The sequence below is a fragment of the Elephas maximus genome, chromosome 1 (assembly GCF_024166365.1).
Source record: "Elephas maximus indicus isolate mEleMax1 chromosome 1, mEleMax1 primary haplotype, whole genome shotgun sequence".
In the NCBI taxonomy this organism is placed as follows: Eukaryota; Metazoa; Chordata; class Mammalia; order Proboscidea; family Elephantidae; genus Elephas; species Elephas maximus.
Genome location: NC_064819.1, coordinates 208,215,525 through 208,235,263, shown reverse-complemented (window position 1 = coordinate 208,235,263; position 19,739 = coordinate 208,215,525). Strand labels below are relative to the sequence as shown.

Genomic DNA, 19,739 nt, shown 5'->3' with positions numbered 1-19,739 from the left:
GTTTAACTTTCTTAATGAATTTAGGAAAAATCCAAACATATTAATATCCAATGTTGTGTGTCTAGCAAGGCAGAATTTTAAGTACAGCATCAATATGATTTCTTTCTCTTTCCAATATTGACAAACCCAATAAATTCATGAACTAGGAGGTACAATTCTTTTATTCTTTAATACATTTAAATCTGATTTTCATTATGCAAATAAATTCTCTAATTCTTACAAAGTATAATACTTAAAGTGCAGTAAGTTTTTCTCACATGCTTATTTAAAAAATTCAATTAGATTCCTTAACTATATAATACCAGATACAGTTGTTGGACTGGAATTGATTTTTTTCTAAATACACGTTTGTAGTCCTAAATTTTCTCAGTCCTCCTGTACTGGACTAAGAGAGATAATACAACTAGGCTTTTATGTCATCGTAATCTGGCTTTTTACCTTGTTGTTGATAATCTGTTGGATAAATAACCGGGATAGACAATCTGAATCTACCAGAAACTTTACGTCTGGGTTCCATAATCCTTGAGATGGATGTGTTTTCTTTCCTCCAGTTGCCATGGAATTATTTTCAACACAAATCAAATAATGATGGCAAAGGGATTTCAGTTTGGAAAATAATGCATTTATTAAGTGCCAGTAGTTTTGGCTTTAAAAATAAAAAAAAAGAATGATTTTAGACTGTAGTCCATCATAGGACATTCTCACTGAAGCATCATGGCATGACCATTATTTTTGTAATTAACTTTGGAACTGGCGTCCTCTCAATTTTTAATGAACTTGAATTATAGCAGGAGGATTATGAAAGATTTAATACTGTTAAAAATAAACCACATTCAGATTTTAAAATATAGTATGTCTAGAATTCTATACTGTTGTGAAATAGCAAAATTGTTCTCTTGACCCGAAGGTTTCGAAACTTTCCTTGCAAGTCTGTAAAAACTTGTGGGGGTGGTGCCTGACCTCCTCTAACTTCACAATGGGAAAGGAGAATCAAGAGCAACTCCCCAAGGCTGATTCCCATGAGGCAGAGGTCAGAGTGCCTTCTCTTTTCGCCGTCTTTGCTAATTCTGACACTAAATGTCCCTCCCACAGTGATCTCTACTTCTCTGCTGGGTTCTATTATTCATTGCAGTGGCCACACAGAACTCACAGACCACGCTCATAACTATGGGGTTTATTAGAGAAGTAACAGGTTATAATTCAGGCTCAGGAACACTCAGGACAGCCTCTCCCCAGCTGTGCCCGAAGGCACACCTCTTCCTGGCCCTTGGTCTCTCTGCCCAAAGGCACTCAGCCTTCTCTCTCCTTGGGCAGGGAAGCCCACCACACTGTCTGCTGCTGCTGGGTTTCTGCTGTCGGGCCTCTCCTGCCACCACTTCTTACTGTCTTCAAGGTTACAACTTGCTTTCTCTTAGTCTCTTGCTTCCAGGAGCTTCTCACTGCAGGGATCCCAGGTCCAAAGGACATGTGCTCTCTACTCCTGGCTGTTCTTACTTGGTGGTGGTAGGATTCTCCTTTCTGCTCTGGAATTGACTCTCTTTTAAGGCAAAACTGACCAATCCCCTTGGTAGACGACAATTACCCCATCACACAGTCCCTCTGAATCACCTAGGTGGGCGTTACAAGACCATGGCTAGAAAGGCCACTCACAAAGATAATTAACTGCACCACAAATTCGTACTCATCCACACCAACACTACCCAGACAACCTGAAAAATGACTAATTAGCCTACTTAACTAACTAGACCTTCTGCTTTCAATGCAGCAGTACTTGTTTCAAATATTTCTTTCCTTGTTCCTTTCTCTTCTTTCTCATCCTGTCTAACAAGCTGGCAAATTTCTGTCAGTTTTTTTCCTCTAACATCCACTCATCTTACCACAATTTTTTCCTTGGGGAGTAGAAAAACAAATCCTCTTCTATTCCCACTTTGCATTCAATTTCTGTCTCTTCTTTTCCTTCTACTTCTCTTTCTCCCTCTGATTTAGGCAGGTCAGACTTGTTAAAAGCTATATAGCTCTAACCATGTAATTAACTTGATAACTTTTTTTTCCCCTTATTAGAGTGTATTTCAAACTTAGGAAAAATTTTACTGCATAGTATGGTTTCTCTCAGGAATTATATATATTAAAAAATCAGTAATTACGAACACCAGAAGAGAAACTAGATAACTGGGAGCTCCTAAAAATCAAGCACCTATGCGCATCTAAAGACTTCGCCAAGAGAATAAGAAGATTACCTACAGACTGGGAAAAAGTTTTTAGCTGTGACATTTCCAATCAGCATCTGATCTGTAAAATCTACATGATACTGCAAAAGCTTAACAACGAAAAGACAACCCAGTTAAAAAACGGGCAAAGGATATGAACAGGCACCTCACTAAAGAAGACACTTAGGTAGCTAACAGATACATGAGGAGATGCTGACGATCATTAGCCATTAAAGAAATGAAAACCAAAACTACAATGAGATTCCATCCCACTCCAACAAGGCTGGCATTAATCCAAAAAACAAAATAATAAATGTTGGAGAGGTTGTAGAGAGACTGGAACACTTACACACTGCTGGTGGAAATGTAAAATGGTACAACCACCTTGAAAGTTGATTTGGTGCTTCCTTAAAAAGCTAGAAGTGAAACTACCATACAATCCAGCAGTCCCACTCCATGGAATATATCCTAGAGAAATAAGAGCCTTTACACAAACAGATATATGCACACCCATGTTCATTGCAACACTGTTTACAATAGTAAAAAAATGGACGCAACCAAGGTGCCTATCAACAGAATGGATAAATTATGGTATATTCACACAATGGAATACTATGCATTGATAAAGGACAATGATGAATCTGAAACATTTCATAACATAGAGGAATCTGGAAGGCATTATGCCGAGTGAAATTAGGCAGTTGCAAAAGGGTAAATATTGTATGAGACCAATATTATAAGAACTCAAGAAATAGTTGAAATGGAGAAGAAAATATTCTTTGATGGTTATGAGAGTGGGAAAGGGGTACTCACTAATTAGATAGTAGATAAGAACTATTTTAGGTGAAGGGGAAGACAATACAGGAGAGGTTAGCACAACTGGACTAAACCAAAAGCAAAGAAGTTTCCTAAATGAACTGGACACTTCAAAGGCCAGTGTAGCAGGGGCGTGGGTTTGGGGACCATGGTTTCAAGGGACATCTAAGTCAATTAGCATAATAAAATCTATTAAGAAAATATTTTGCATCCCACTTTGGAGAGTGGTGTCTGGGGTCTTCAGCGCTAGCAAGCGGCCATCTAAGATGCCTCAATTGGTCTCAACCCACCTGGATCAAAGGAGAATTTAAGAACACCAAAGACACAAGGTAATTATGAGCCCAAGAGACAGAAAGGGCCACATAAATCAGAGACTACATCAGTCTGAGACAGGAAGAACTAGATGGTGCCCAGCTACAACTGATGACTGCCCTGACAGGGAACACAACAGAGAATCCCTGAAGGAACAGGGGAGCAGTGGGATGCAGCCCTCAAATTCTTGTAAGAAGACCAGACTTAATGGTCTGACTGAGACTGGAGGACCCCAGAGGTCACGGTCCCCAGACCTTCTGTTAGCCCAAGACAGGAACCACTCCCGAAGCCAACTTTTCAGACAGAGATTGGACTGGACTATAAGATAGAAAATGGTACTGATGAGGGGTAGCTTCTTGGATCCAGTAGACACATGTGACTATGTGGGTAGCTCCTGTATGGAGAGGAGATAAGAAGGCAGAGGGATAGAAGCTGGCTGAAGGGACACAGAAATACAGGGTGGAGAGAAGGAGTGTGCTGTATCATTAGGGGGAGAGCAACTAGGAGTATATAACAAGGTGTATGTAAATTTTTATATGAGAGACTGACTTGATTTGTAAACTTGCACTTAAAGCACAGAAATTTTTTTAAAAAAATCAATTATGACCAATTATACAAATCAATGGTAAAAATGCCTGCATACTTTTACTAGCATCACTAAGTGAACGTAAAAGTGATGTGCCCTGATTTGCTTTTTTTCCATATACTTAACATTCAAGTTTATTTGGAATTTATATATACGTGTGTGTGTGTGTGTGTGTAGTTTTGAGCTGGTCACTTACCTTTTCAAAGTCTCCAGAGGCCTCATAATAAAAGTCAGTATCCACATTGTAACCCACAAGGCTTTTCACTGCAGCTGCCAGTTGATATCAAAAGGCTGTCAACCTCATTCAAGAAGGATTGGAAATAAACATTAAATAACTGTTGAGAGAATCGAGAATAAGAATCTGGAAAATCTTAGATTCAATGCTATTTCTGTTTTGTGGGGTCATTAGATCTGTCCACACATACTCAAGTTTTCCTCCTTGCGTATGCGATAGGATTGCACTTTTCTGTCCCCTTTGAAGTTAGGTCAGGTTCCAGGGTTTGTTTTGTCCAGTGAAATAAAAGCAGAAAAATAACTTCTGTAGTTCTGGGAGCCAGGATGAGATGAAGATGAACCATGTTCTTACCACACTGCCATGCATGATCATGGAAGCACAAGTTGACATGGAACTTCATCTGTATGTTCCCTGAATGACTACTGTGAGCAGAGACCCTTACCAACTCAGCCTGGATGAACAGAATGAACAAGAAAGAAACTTCTGGTTGTATAAAGCCACTGAGATTTCAGAACTCTGTAACTGCTCGCTCATTGTCTCATCCAGGAAATTTAAGAAGAATATCACAGAATGTGGAAACTTACGAAGGATTTCCAATAGAGAAGATTATTTTGAAAAATAACCATTTAATGCTTCCTGTAGTAGCCTCTCCTAGCATGTCTAAAATATTAAAATGGAAAGTCTAAAGGATGGCATAATATATGAAGGTTATTAAATTTGTAGAATGGTCAGAGGACCATCTAGTTCTTTGGAATTTTTTTTCTTTCTATATTTAGAGTTTTGGTCTATCAAAAAATGTTTGTCCACTGTCCTTATTCTACAAAAAACAAAAAAAGTTTGACATAGAAGGAAAGAAGGGGAAATTTGTGATTGGGAAAGTAGAGGACACAACAAACACTGATACATTTTCCCAGGCAGTACTGTGAAAACAGTAAGCATAATTTAACTCTAAATTTCTGTGTTATAAGAAGAGTATATATTCAAGGTAGATCTTCTGCTACTTGATTTTAGCCTTTAGTTGTTGGCATAACCTGGCATTAAATTATACTCTACGTTGCAGTTCCTCCCGGCACTTAATGTTTGAAGTCTTTGTTTCTTCATGTTGGCTTGCTCTTATGTCTCACCCTCCACACAATAAACTCCATTCTTAATGAACAAAGCCATGGTTTTAGAAACAGATATGTTGCAACTTGGCAAGAGGAAATTTTCCTAGAGTTCCCCTAGAGTTGGAATTGGATAAGTGACAATGAAATTTGATGAGTTTACTAGATTTCAGGAATGCGATAAGAGTAAAAAAAGTTGGACATCTGCCATAAATTTGCACTGCCTAGTTTACTTAGACTCAGCCTTATATTTCAGTTGTTTTACTACTATCCTGTGACATAAATATTAAACATCATAGTGGAAAAAAGATGCATTGTCTTTTAAACTGTGCTCGGAAAGGTGACACACTGGAAATACTGAAACTTGCCAGACTTTCATGCTTTCAGATGTTTGGATAGCAAGTTTGCAATATTTGACTTTTTAAGATTTAGCATGTTGAACCATGTTGGCTATTTTTAATATCATATGAGACTTTATAGTCCTTAGAGATTATCTAAGCCCATCAGTCTTCCCTTATTTTCTAGTAGTTGTTAGTTGCCATCAAGTCAATTTCAACCCATAGTGATCCCATGTGACAAGAATAGAACTGCTAGAATTGAGAGTCCAGAAATAAACCCATACGTCTAAGGTCAACTGATTTTTGACAAGGGTGCTAAGAACATTCAATGAGGAAAGAAGAGTCTCTTCAATAAATGGTGTTGGCAAAATTGGATTTCCATGTGCAGAAGAATGAAATAGGATCCACGCTTCACACAATACACAAAAACAAATTCAAAATGGTTTAAGGACCTAGATGTTGTTGTTAGGTGCCGTCAAGTCAGTTCCAACTCATAGCAACTCTGTGTACAACAGAACGAAACACTGCTCTGCTCTGCACCATCCTCACAATCATTGTGATGCTTGAGCCCATTGTTGCAGCCACTGTGTCAGTCCATCTCGTTGAGGGTCTGCCTCTTTTTCGCTGACCCTCTGCTTAACCAAGCATGATGTCCTTCTCCAGGGACTGCTCCTTCCTGATAACATGTCCTAAGCGTGTGAGACATAGTCTCACCATCCTTCCTTCTAAGGAGCGTTCTGGTTGTACTTCTTCAAAGACAGATTTCTTTGTTCTTTTGGCAGTCTATGTTCTTCGTTCTTTTGGCAGTCTATATTCAGTATTCTCCACCAACACTGCAATTCAAAGGCTTCAGCTCTTCTTCGGTCTTCTTTATTCATCATCCAGCTTTCGCATGCATATGAGGCAATTGAAAACACCATGGCTTGGGTCAGGCACACCTTGGGTCCTGACCTAGATATGAAAACTAAAACCATAAAATTCTTAAAAGCTTTTGTTCATCAAAAGTCTTTACCAAAAAACCAAAAGACAAGCTACCAACTTGGAGAATATTTTAGAAATCATATGTCTAATAATAATCTAATAACCAATACATATATAAAACTTCAGCAACTTAACAACAGAAAGACAAATAGCCCAATCATAAAATGGGCAAAGGACTTGAAAAGACATGTCACCAAAGAACACATTCAAATGGCCACCAAACAAAGGAGAAGATGATCTTCATCATTAGCCATCAGAGAGATGAAAATCAAAACCACAGTGAGAGACCATTTCACTCCCACCAGGATGGCTAAGATTAAAAAAAATACAAAATAACATGTTGACAAGGATGTGGGGAAATTGAAACCCTTATCCATTGCTGGTGATGATGCAAAATGGTACAGCCATTGTGGAAAACTGTGAGGGTTCCTAAAAAAACTAAAAATAGAGCTACCATATGAGCCTGCAATTGCGCTCCTAGGTATATATCCAAGAGACTTGAAAACAGACTCAAACAGATACTTATATACCACTGTTCACTGCAGCACTGTTCACAATAGCCCAAAGGTGGAAACAACCTAAATACCCATCAATGGATGAATGGATAAACAAAATATGGTACATACATGCAATGGAATACTGCTCAACCAGTAAGAGAAAGTAATTCTTGATACCTGCTACAATATGGGTGAAGCTTGAAGACATGATGCTGAGTGAAAAAAGTTAATCACAAAAGGACAAATATTGTATGACCTCACTTATATAAGAAGACTAGAACAGGCAAATATATAGAGACAAAAATAGTTACCAAGGATGGGAGGGAGGAGGAAAGGAGGGCTATTGCTTATGGAATATTGAGTTTTGGTTTACGATGATGGAAAATCACATTGAATAAGGGTAGGGTTGCATAGCTGATTAATGTAATTGCTGTCAATAAGTTGTACACCTATAAAAAGCTGTACTGGCAAAAGTTGTGTGATAGATATATTGACGACAACAACAAAAGAAAAAAAAGAGTAGTGCTGAGGCTGCTTAAGTACAACCAGATACCTCATGGGATTCGGTTCCTTGGTTAGGAGGTTTAGGGTCATAGTTTCATGGGACATCCTAGTTAATTGACCTAATGACATGTTTAGTGCTTCTGTTCTACATCCTAGTTTGTTGCATAGTATATGGGGTATTAAAAGCTTGCAAGCAGTCATTCAAGGCACAATTGGTCTCTATTCACCTGGAGCAGCAGCAGAAGGAAAGTGAGGTTTAAGAAGAAGAGAATGGAATGTGTGGCTAATTGCCTCCATGAACAACTGCCTCTTTTGCCATGAGAACAGAAGAACTGGATGGTGCCTGGCTACTATTACTGAACATTTTGATCAGAGTCTATAAAAGAATCTTGATCAAAAGGGAGAAGAGCGCAGAACAGAATTTCAAATTCTCGTGGACTGCAGACTTTTTGGAGCCATGGAGGCTGCATGAATCCCTGAAACTATTGTCCTGAGATAATTTTTAAACCTTAAACCAATACTATGTCCTGAATTCTACTTTGAACCAAATTAATAGTTTATCTTAACTAGTAAAGAATGTCTGCGTTGAGCACTGGGCTCTTGTAAAGAACTATTTATATGGTATCAAAGTGACAACAGCGGCTTGAAAGGTTAGATAGGAAGCTTGGGGAGCAGTGAGTTTATGTTAATGCAGAAGGAAAGACTCAGAACAGGAGGGTGAGGATGGTTGCACAACTTGAAAAATGTAAACAATGTCACTGAATTGTACATGTAGAAGCTATTGAATTGGTCTATGTTCTGTACGCTGTTGTGATATTCTCACCAACAAAATAAAATAAATTATATATATATTAAAAAAAAAAAGAATAGAATTGCCCGATTAGGTTTTCTTGGCTATAATCTTTGCAGAAAAAGGAACCCTGGTGGCACAATAGTTTAGCACTTGGCTGCTAACCATAAAGTCATAGTTCAAACCCACCTACCTGCTCCATGGGAGAAAAATCTGGCTATCTGCCCCCATAAATATTACAGCCTAGAAGACCTTATGGGGCTATTCTACTCTGTCATATTGGGGCATTATGAGTCAAAATCGACTCAATAGCACCTAACAACAGCAATAACAGTCTTTATGGAAGCAGATTGCCAAGTTTTCTCCCATGGAGCAACTGGGTGGGTTTGAACCGTCAACCTTTTGGTTAGTCGCCAGTGCTTAACCGTGTGTGCCACCACAGATCTTTTATTTCCTAGTAGAGGAATCTTTTACAAACAGTCTTATTTGGTACCCAGTACATAAAGCAAATTTTAAGAAGTAATGTTAAAGTATTACATGTTGTAACTTTAAACTTGTATTTATTATAGGGTTAATTCGTGAGGGAGAAAAGACGGTTTTAAACAACAAAAGAACTTAGTCTTAAAAGGGGCTTGGCCTCTATTTTACCTGCATTTTGCTTTATTTGTCAAGTATTTGAAAACCCTGAAACAGTAGCTGCAGGTGGTAATAGTTTTTGTTGGTTCGTTTTACAAGATTTGCCCTGAATCCTTAGGAGTCTTCAATTTTACAGAGGGCAAGAATAGCTTACTTTTTAGGACCACAGAAAAGTTAATTTAGCAGCACAAGTTAATGAATTAATTCCCTGCCTTATGTTAAAATTTGGTTGTAAAACTATTGAGCTTCAGTGTTTTATTTTAATCCTAATGTTAAGGTAATTATTTAAAGAAAATCAAGTCAAATATTTGCAGAATCTCGGAATTCTGCAGAGAACACCATTGGAGAACTAATAATCATACTTAATTAACATTATCTCTATAGAGTGGGAATATAGATTCTAATTGTACTATGTGTTTAGAGAAATTGTCAAATGGAGAAAATGTAAAAATATTTCCCATTGAAATTCTCAATAAAAAATAAAGTATATTTTGGTAGTATCCAAAATTAACTTTTCCATTTTAATTGTTACCAGTTGTGTGGTTACCAGCCTATCCCACAAATTATTTAGCCTATAAGTAACTGAAGTAATATTATTTGGCCGTGTTGTGATTGATTATGCATATTTTAGTTAGTATGGCATTCTAATAAATACTCATGACATTATTTCCATAGGAATTTTTTTTAACCTGACTTGCAGTTCTGGATTGGAAGCCTCCATCCATTCCCACTGTGAGGTAGAACAGGGATGGAAAGTAGCAAAGGAGAAAGAGAATTTTCTCTATCTTAATTGGAGAATTTTCATCCCTCAACTGAAGTGACAGCTTGTCTCTTCTTTGAGGAAGACCCATAGATCCAAGTGTTAGAAAGGAACTCTAAAGTTGCCGTGGTTTAGCTCTGTGCCTTTGTTGTTGTTAAGTGCCTTTGAGTCAGTTTCAACTCATAGTGAACCACGTGACAAAGTAGCACAGCACTGCCTCATAGGGTTTTCTAGGCTGTGATCTTTATGAAAGCAAATTGCCAGGTCTGACTCCTGCAGAGCTGCTGGGTGAGTTTGGACTATCAACCTTTGGTTAGCAGCCAAGTGCTTAACCATTGTGCCCCCAGGGCTCCTTCTGTGCCTTTAGGTGTGTAGGTTTGTAAAGCTATGAAAAAAGAAAACTTACAAAGATGAAACAAATTCTGCACTCCTTTAGAAAGCTGGGTGTCATGGATTGAATTGTGTACCCCAAATATATATATATGTATATATATATATATATATCAATTTTGCTAGGCCATGATTCCCAGTATTGTGTGATTGTCCACCATTTTGTCATCTGATGTGATTTTCCTATGTGTTGTAAATCCTACCTCTGTGATGTTAATGAAGTGGGTTAGGTGGCAGTTATTTTAACGAGGCAGGACTCAATCTGTAAGATTGAATTGTGTCTTGAGCCAATCTTTTTTGAGATACAAAAGAGAAAGCGAACAGAGAGACGGGGACCTCATACCACCAAGAAACCAGCACCGGGAGCAGAGGGCCTCCTTTGGACCTGGGGCTCCTGTGTGGAGAAGCTCCTAGATCAGGGGAAGATTGATGACAAGGACCTTCCTCCAGATCTCACAGAGAAAGCCCTCCCCTGGAGCTGACGCCCTGAATTTAGACTTCTAGCCTACTAGAGTGTGAGAAAATAAACTTCTGTTTGTTAAAGCCATCCTCTTGTGCTATTTCTGTTACAGCAGCACTAGATGACTAAGAAATGGATTTTTAAGGAAACCCTGTGGTGAATCCTTTGGGGAGGCAAATGCCCCTCTAAGGTGCAAGGCATCTGTGTAATAGGAAGGCTTCTGGCATGTTTTTAGAAGCCCTTAGAACTTTTTAATCTGCAGTTGACCCCAATAATGAGAGTAATCAGTGTAAAGGGCTTCCCCTTAAAGAGAATTCCTGGTCTTCCAACAGCCTGTGACCCCAGCCCCACTGTGATCCCCGGCATCATGCTCCCTTCCACTCTGTGGTGCCAAACATTCTTCTGTGGGGCTGGCAGACTTCTCCAGCTGCAACCTGGCTTTATGTTAAATTCCACATGGTGTTTACAGACGGTTTGGCATCAAAGTTAAATTGAGAACTAAAAATAAAATGAGGGCATTATACTCGGTGATCTCTCATGTGTCTTCCAGCTGATGAGTCTAGGAAACAAGCACAGCCAGAAAATTGCTTGTGTTTTTTATGTGGAATTACATAATCAATTGTTTTGTATATCCAAAGTTTGGTATATTAACTTAGACTCTGGCTTCAAATTCTGGATCCAATGTTTACGTGCACACATTTTAGAGTAAATAATTTACTTGCCCTAAACTTCAGTTTCCTTGTACGTAAAGTGGAGTTAATGAAAGTATCTGCCTCTTGGGGTTACTGTGAAGTCTAAAGAAGATAGTCCATTTAAAGTATATGTAACAAATATGTAGTGTGTTGGTTATTGGCCATCAAGTTAACCCCCAACTCAAGGCAATCCCTTGAACAATGGAACAAGAATCTGTCCAGTCCTGTATTGTCCATTGGCCATTCTTCCTACTCCGTCTTAGTCTGGAAGCTCTGCTGAAACCTGTTCAGCATCTTAGCAATGCTTAAGCCTCCACTGACATTTGGGTGGTAGCTATGCATGAGTTACATTGGCTGGGAATCGAACCCAGGTCTCCCACATGAGAGGAGAGAATTCTACTACTGAACCACCAGTGTGCCCCTAGGTAGTGGGACTTTAAAAGTTGTTAGTCATTTTCATTATTAATATTATTATTAACTTGTAATCTCTTATGCCTAGGAAAATTTTACTGTTGTTGTTGTTGTTATTGGTTGCCTTAGAATGGATTCCAACTCATGGCAACCCATGAGTGCAGATTAGAACTGCTCCACAGAGTTTTCAACTTTTCAGAAGCAAGTCACCAGGCCTGTCTTCCAAGGCACCTCTGGGCAAATTTGAACTGCCAACCTTTCTGCTAGTAGTCAAGCATTTAACCATTTGTGCTATCCAGGGACTCCTGAAAATATTAGTAGAAATGACTAATAGAAGAGGAGAAAACAAATTCATGTTTTTCGTGCCTTTTCTCCTCTCCCACCTGTACCTTCTGCAGAATGCGATAAGCTGCGACGGGATGGCTATCGGAGTTCTCAATACTACTCTCAGGGACCCACCTTTTCTGCCAACTCCAGCCCACTCTGTGATGATTATCAAGATGAGGATGAGGAAATGGATCAAAAGGTAAGGCTGCAAAATTCAACATGGTATCCTAGATTGGATCCCAGAACAGAAGGAGGTTATAAGAGGAAAAACTAGTGAAATCAGAATAAAGTCTGTTTTTAATTAATAGTATTGTCCCAAATTAACTTCATAGTTTTGACAAACACACCACGATTATGTTAGATGTTAACATTAGGGGAACCTGGGCAAAGGATACACAGGAACTCTAGATACTATCTCTACTACTTTTCTGTAAATCTAACATTATCCCCTGTACCCCCCACCCCACAAAAGATAAGGCCAGGATCCAAGGGACTCATTAAAGGGACAAACTCAGTATCTTTGTGCATTTTTATGTTTTCTTTGGGTAGAGGAAACAGAGTTCTTATTTCTGTTGTTTTGTTTTTCATACAACCAAGAACCCAGTTAAATTATAAAAAGTGCTCTAGATATAACAACAAAAGCAACTGTTTCACAATTGGGCAGTGTTTTTAATACCGACTGAACATAAGCAGTGCCTTTTCTTAATTAACATTACAAAAACAAACACAAAAACAAGAACTGCCTTCAAGTAGATTCTGTCGCGTGGTGGGCAACCTCATGTGTCTCAGAGTAGGACTGTGCTCCATAGCATTTTCAGTGGTTGGTAGTTCAGAAGTAGATCTCCAGACCTTTCTTCTGAGCAATCTCGGGATGGACTTGAGCCTTCAATCTTGTGGTTAGCAGCAGAGCCCGATAACCATGTGTACCACCAGGCACTCCAATTAACATTATAACCCTTTGCCATCTTAGTCAATTCCCACTCATAGCGACACAGTAGGACAGAGTAGAGCTGCTTTATAGGGTTTTCAAGACTGTAAATCTTTACTATGATGTTAATGAGGCAGGATTAGAGCCAGTTATGTTAATGAGGCAGGACTCAATCTACAAAATTAGGTTGTGTCTTAAGTTAATCTCTTTTGAGATATAAAAGAAAAGCAAGCAGAGAGACAGGGGGACCCTCATACCACCAAAAAAGCAGTACAGGGAGCAGAGCGCACTCTTTGGACTCGAGGTTCCTGCCCTGAGAAGCTCCTAGAGCAGGGAAAGATTGATGACAAGGACCTTTCCCCAGAGCCAACAAAGACAGAAAGCCTTCCCCTGGATCCAGCGGCCTGAATTCGGTCTTCTAGCCTCCTAGACTAAAAAAAAAAAAAAAGACTACGAGAGAATAAATTTGTTTGTTAAAGCCAGATAACTAAGACATCATTTCTTGTGATAAATTAGTTAAGAGAAATGCATTTTCTTAATACTAAATGCACATGAAAGAATAAATATTATGGGGATTTTGACTTAGTTTTATTTTTACTTTATTAAGTAATGTGGACTGACATTGGAGTTACTTAAGGTTTGATTAACATGGCTTTTTCAGGAACCATTTTTAAATAATCTAAGAAATTTCAGTGGAATAAGATCAATATATAAATGTCTTTTGGCTGGAGAATATTATCCAAAATCTGTTATTCTTTTCTTCACATGGATAAAGTCAGAGAAAACATTAATGTAACAGTTGATCAAGAATGAGAAATCATTTTTTGGTCTTCTAATGAAGATTGGACCCAGGTTTTTACCACAGAATGTTTTTCATATTTCTTTAAATATATCTTCATGTATTAAGTTAGTCTTTGGGACTCTAAATATACAGAGAAGGTCTTGAACTATATGTAGGAGGAAAAGCAACTGTTTCGAAATTGGTCAGATCTTTAATTTTTAAAAAACCTGTTTTATTTTTTTCTTGTTGGCATGGGTATGGAAAATAAAAATCAGAAGGTGAATTATATAATGAGATTCTTCTAATCCAGATCTGCCTTAGCCTTATACATTGGTGCTCAGAGGAAAAAAATTCAGCCCATAGTGGGACCCAGTGAAATAGAGAGGCTTCTATGTGCAATATGATTGGGATTGCCCTAGAGATATGGAACTAATTCCTTGGTGGCAATTTTGTATTAATTATCAAAGCAATATCCAAAGATCTTCTGAAAAATGGAAACCATTTCTAAATTCTTACATAGCTATTTACTTACTATGACACTCAGATCTGCAGGACATGAAGGCTGTATGGACTCGTTTCTACTCCTGTGTGCCACTGCCCTAGACCCCTATGTCCAGGCAGCTGTCTCCCAAACGTGTGTGAGAGGATGTGGACAGGTCACTATCCCTGAGGAAAAAAACGTTCTTATGTTGAAAATGAGCCAGTAAATAATTGTCATATGTAGGTCGCCATGAGTCAGAAATGACTCAGTGGCAACTGGGTTAAAGAAATATGTGTGTGTGTGATATAATAAATTAAAAAATTTTTTTTATATATATATATATGCATATACATATATCTTAGGAGCCCTGGTGGCGCAGTGGTTAAAGCAGTTGGCTGCTAACCTAAAGATCAAAGGTTCAAACTCAATCAGCCAATTCACGGGAGAAAGATGTGGCAGTCTGCTTCTGTAAAGATTTATAGCCTTAGAAGCCCTGTAGGGTCACTATGAGTTAGAATCGACTCGACAGCAGTGGGGTTTATATATTATTTATTGTAGGTGACATGACATGCCCTAGAACATAAATGGTTCCACCTTAAGTGCCTTAGTGTGACAGAAGATGATTGTGGGAGCTTAGACAGATTTCTTCTTGGGGCCCACATCCCCCTGTAAAACGGAGGGTTGGGGCCATGGAAGAGACTTCCCTGGTGTGTGTGCTGGAAGGGGAGCTGTTTTCTGGGCTCCTTCAGTGTCTGTCTGAGTTATAGGCTCTCTCACAGTATCTGGACTCCTGGCTCTCCTCATTTTTGCACCCTCACAAAAACATGTCAAAACTTGTCTTCAAGTTGATTCCAACTCATAGTGACCCAGTAGGACAGAGTAGAACTGCCCCATAGGGTTTCCAAGGAGCTGCTGGTGGATTCGAACTGCCGACCTTTTGGCTAGTGGCCGAGCTCATAACCACTGCACCACCAGGGCTCCTCAAGAGCATATAGCCACTTAGAAATCTTAACTTCCTTCCCTGCTGTGTGATTTTTGATCCTTTTGTGATTTTTAAAATTCAGGTTAATGATAGTTTCATACTTGTTCTAGGTTGAAAGTATTTTTGAAACTGTTAGAATGCATTCTTAGTGGTATTTAAGGGAAGCTGTTGTTTTTCTTTTCTTTTGTTTTTTAATATGTAGAACCAAGTTGAATTGTATTTGCATTTTTTTTAATAATTAGACCTGAATGTCTTCTCAAGGCAGTTTCTGTTAAAATTTTTATTTCAGAATTAAATATATGTATCAAATTATCTTGTTTATCAAATATGTATCTATATTTTATGTATTAAGTACATATTAATATGCATTCATTAAGGAGCCCTGGTGGTGCAGCACTTTAAGCGCTGGGCTGCTAGCCAAAAGGTTGGCAGTTAGAACCCACCAGCTGCTCCTCGGGAGAAAAGGCAATTTGCTCCTGTGAAGTTTACAGCCTAGGAAATCCAAGGCAGGATTAAGGCATGTGAGGGCCCTAAACACTGATAATCTGTGGTGCCCCTTCCTCTGTTTACTCAAGTATACGAACAGGATGTGTGAGGTGTATATATATCTGTATGTGTGTGTGCCTTAGCTATTTGTGATACAACTTCTTTTTAAATGCAACTGTAGTATTAGCGATTGAAAGCAAAAGTGGTTTTTACCGTTTTAGTGGAATAAGATGAACTGGATTATGAAATTTTTAGTGGATGTGGGGTACTAAGATTTTTACTACATACCATATTTTCTACATAAAGAATATTCTACAACAAAGAAAATAAGTCAGTGAACTTAGTTGTTTCAACAAAATTCTGTTGATCTCCCACAATGAAAAATTGACTTTCACCAATTTTGCTTTAAACAGCTTATACTTCAGTTTTCATGCTTGTTTCCTAACAAATGCTATAATTATAAATGTTTATTAGAAAGAAATAGTATGCTCCCAAGAGACCCACGGAGATAAGGAGTTTCAATTAACATGGGAGGGGGTCGTCGGAGACAGACATCAAGGCAGGTGTTGAAGTGGTAGGGACCTCAGAGCTTAAACAACCTTGCGCATGGGTGCACTGGTGCCCCTGTGTCAACTTAATTTCTGGCTGGCACATTTTCACGCACTGGGGCTGGTACCAATTTCATATAGTGCTCTGCCAGTTCCCTTTCACTGCAATACTTGCTTTTCCTTATGTCCTCTCTGCTTGGCATCTATGGGTCTTTGCTTTGGACAACTGGTGTCTCTGTTTTGTTGATGCCCTAAGAAAGTACTTACCTTGCTTATCGGGTAATCTGTCCTTGAGGAAACCCTATGGGGCAATTCTACTCTGTCTTATGGGATCACATGAGTCAGAATTGAATTGATGGCACACAACAACAGCAATATGTATGCACTAAATATCAGCTAACAAATTATACCATCATATTGAGTCAGTACTTATTACCTTAAATAATTACTGAAAGCTTTGGAAGGTATTTTGATCCTCTGAAATTTTTATTGCTAATTTTCTAAATAAAGTTAAAACCATTCCTAGAAGTAGAAACGACACTTTTCAGATTTCTGAATATGTAAGCATGAATTAAAATAATTTACTAAGAATTATTCTTTGTGATGGATATTTATTAGGAGGTAGCTCAAACACATGGATGCGTGACAGCTTTGAGTAATGCCAATTAGCGCTGTTAGCTTTCTCATTCTGTCTGAATACTTCGTTCTGTTTTATTCATTAGTAAAATTACGTCTGAAGACTTCATGCCAAATACTTTCTTTAATGGCTTTAATGAAAGATTGGTGTTGCCAAGAATTTACATTCATTTTTATTATATTTCATTGTATCCTTTAAAATACCTCTTAATTTCTGTTCTTAATAATTTCAGAAATATACTTTGTGCTTATGTTGCTAATCAAATCTATTTTTTATACAGGCAGATGGATGAGGATTGAAATTCTAAATCAGAATTGGGTGGTATAGTTTTAACTGAACTAGAAAAACATGTTTGAAAAGCAATATAAGCAATGGAAAATAAAAATAGTGTAGAGTAGTATTTTGAATGTTAATCATACTCATGGACTTTTTTTTTTCTCTTAATTGATCCAAATCTAATTCTGCTTACTGGAGAAGATACTACTGTATCCAGCAATATCTGATAGTACTGGGAGTCTGAGGTGTGTTGGGAAGCCATATAAGAACATGTTCACTCTGAGATTCAGAATCTGGAAGCTCTCCTCAAGTTCCTACGTCTGTCATCTTCCTTAAGAGTCTTCAGAAATGCCAGAATTGATGTGTCATGTAACTAAGGCATGAGGGAAGTTTACATTCATTATGTATAAATAATTAACCACGATCTTATAGCGTCAGGTAATCCCTGGATAAAAGGCCTATCAAGACAATGACCAAAAGTGAACCTTTACTTTTGAGTAATCAAACTACTGTAATTCAAAGTTTATAGGAAAGGAAAGGATGTCCTTGACTTTAAGATTGCTTTAGCTTTTAAAAATAATGTATATTGTCAGTGAGTTCTTTTAACAACGGTTTTCGTATTACATGCATGTTTTTGCTTTTTCTTCTCTTGCCTTTCTTCCTTTACGTCCCTTTCTTGCCCTCCCATCCTTCCTGACATCTTATCCTTTCACAATCAGATCTATCAGACTACTTCTGTTTCTCTCTGGCCTCACCCTTTCCTGCCATTGCAATGGGTGAACAGTCCTTACTCTCTTTATTGCTGTATTGCAAGTACTAATAACAAGACCTGGCACACAGTAGGCACTCAATATTGCTTAGTTGAATGAGTAAGGACAACCTTTCAAGGACTTCATTCCTACAATTTACCCCTCTTTCATTTGTATAATCAATTTTTTCTCTTTATTGCGTCTTAACTGTTACACTAGTCCCCACTACAGATACAGAATGTGTTCCAAGACCCCCAGTGGTTGCCTGAAACTGCAGATAGTACCAAACACTATATATACTGTTTTTTTTCCTATACATACATACCTGTGATAAAGTTTAATTTATAAATTAGGCACAGTAAGAGATTAACAACAATAACTGTGGCATATCTGAATTGCCAGCATCATTACTTTCGTGCTTTGGGGCCATTATTCTTAGAACCAAGATGGCTACTAAGTAACTAACAGGCATCAAGTGACTAAAGGGCGGGTAGTGTATATAGCATGGATATGCTGTAACAAAGGGATGATCCATGTTCCAGGCAGGATGGCTCCAGATTTCATCATCCTACTCAGAATGGCACACAAGTTAAAATTTATGAATTGTTTATTTCTGGAATTTTCCGTCTAATATTTTCAGACCGAGATTGACTGCGGGTAACTGAAACCATGGAAAGCGAAACCGCGGATAAGGAGGGACTACTGTATCATACAAACATGCTGTAGTTTCTCTCATGTTAAAGAAACCCCCCTTTGATATTTCATCCCCCTCTACCTTCTGTCACATTTTTCTTTTTTTCTTTATGGTAAAACTTTTCCAGAGAAGTGTCCAGACTTGCTGTCTCCACTCTCTTTCCTTAAAATCTCTTTTGAACCTACTCCAAAAAAACTTTTATCCCTAGCGTGTTGATGAAACTACTCTTATTTAGTCCACCAGTTACCTCCATTTTGCCAAATCTAATGGTTAATTCTCAGGCCTCATCTTACTCAACCTCTCAGCAGCATTTGACATAGTTTATTATTCTTTCCTTCTCAAAACACTTTTTTTTTCACTTAGTTTTTATGGCACCACACATTCCTGGTCTTCTTCCTCCTCACTAGCCATTGCTTCTCAGCCATTTGTTGGATCCCCTTTTTCCAGATGTCTGAATGTTGGTGGTGTAACCCTGTTGCTCACACTTGTACCTATGCTCCTCTGTAACAGACACACCAATTGGGTGATTTCATTGAGTCTCATGGTTTTTAACGCCATGCATTGAAGTTTCCCTGTATTTATATCCGTAGTTCAGACTCATGCATTTATCTGCTTACTTTCCGTTTCCGCTTAATTGTCTTACAGATCTCAAATATGTCCAAATCAAAAGGTGTGATTTCCGCTTCACTCTTCCAAAAAAATACCTGCTCCTTTCATAGTTTTCCCTACCTCAGTAAAGCACAACTCCATGATACTAGCTGCTTAAGTCAAAAACTCTGGGCACATCCTTAGCTCTTTTCATATTTTCATACCATCAGCAAATTCTGTAGGATTACCAATTACTGAATGTCTTAGGCTAGATTCTCTAGAGAAGCCAAACCAGATTTAGATAAATCTCTCTCTCTATATAGAGAGATTTTTCTAAAGGAGATGGCTAACGTAGTTGTAGAGGCCGGCAAACCCCAAGTCCGTGGGTCAGGTGATAGGGTGCAGGCTTCTCCTGACTCATGTAGCTGCAGGGGCTAACAAACCCAAGATCCACAGTCAGACGGTAGGCTGCTGGCTCACAGCTATGAAGGCTGACAAATCCAAAATTGGCGGGTAAGACAGCAGGCTGCTGGCCCAAGTCCCA

At 38.4% G+C, this 19,739-nt stretch overlaps 1 protein-coding gene across 5 annotated transcripts in view; it reads left to right on the top strand.

The window, feature by feature from the left end:
- The window catches only part of NHSL1 (NHS like 1), a 170,112-nt gene that overhangs the window by 112,163 nt on the left and 38,210 nt on the right, over window positions 1-19,739 (top strand). For all 5 annotated transcript variants that reach the window (XM_049902098.1, XM_049902089.1, XM_049902080.1 and 2 more), the window contains one exon: window positions 12,117-12,244. In XM_049902098.1, the coding sequence (XP_049758055.1) occupies window positions 12,117-12,244 (128 nt within the window). The remainder of the gene's footprint in view (window positions 1-12,116; window positions 12,245-19,739) is intronic.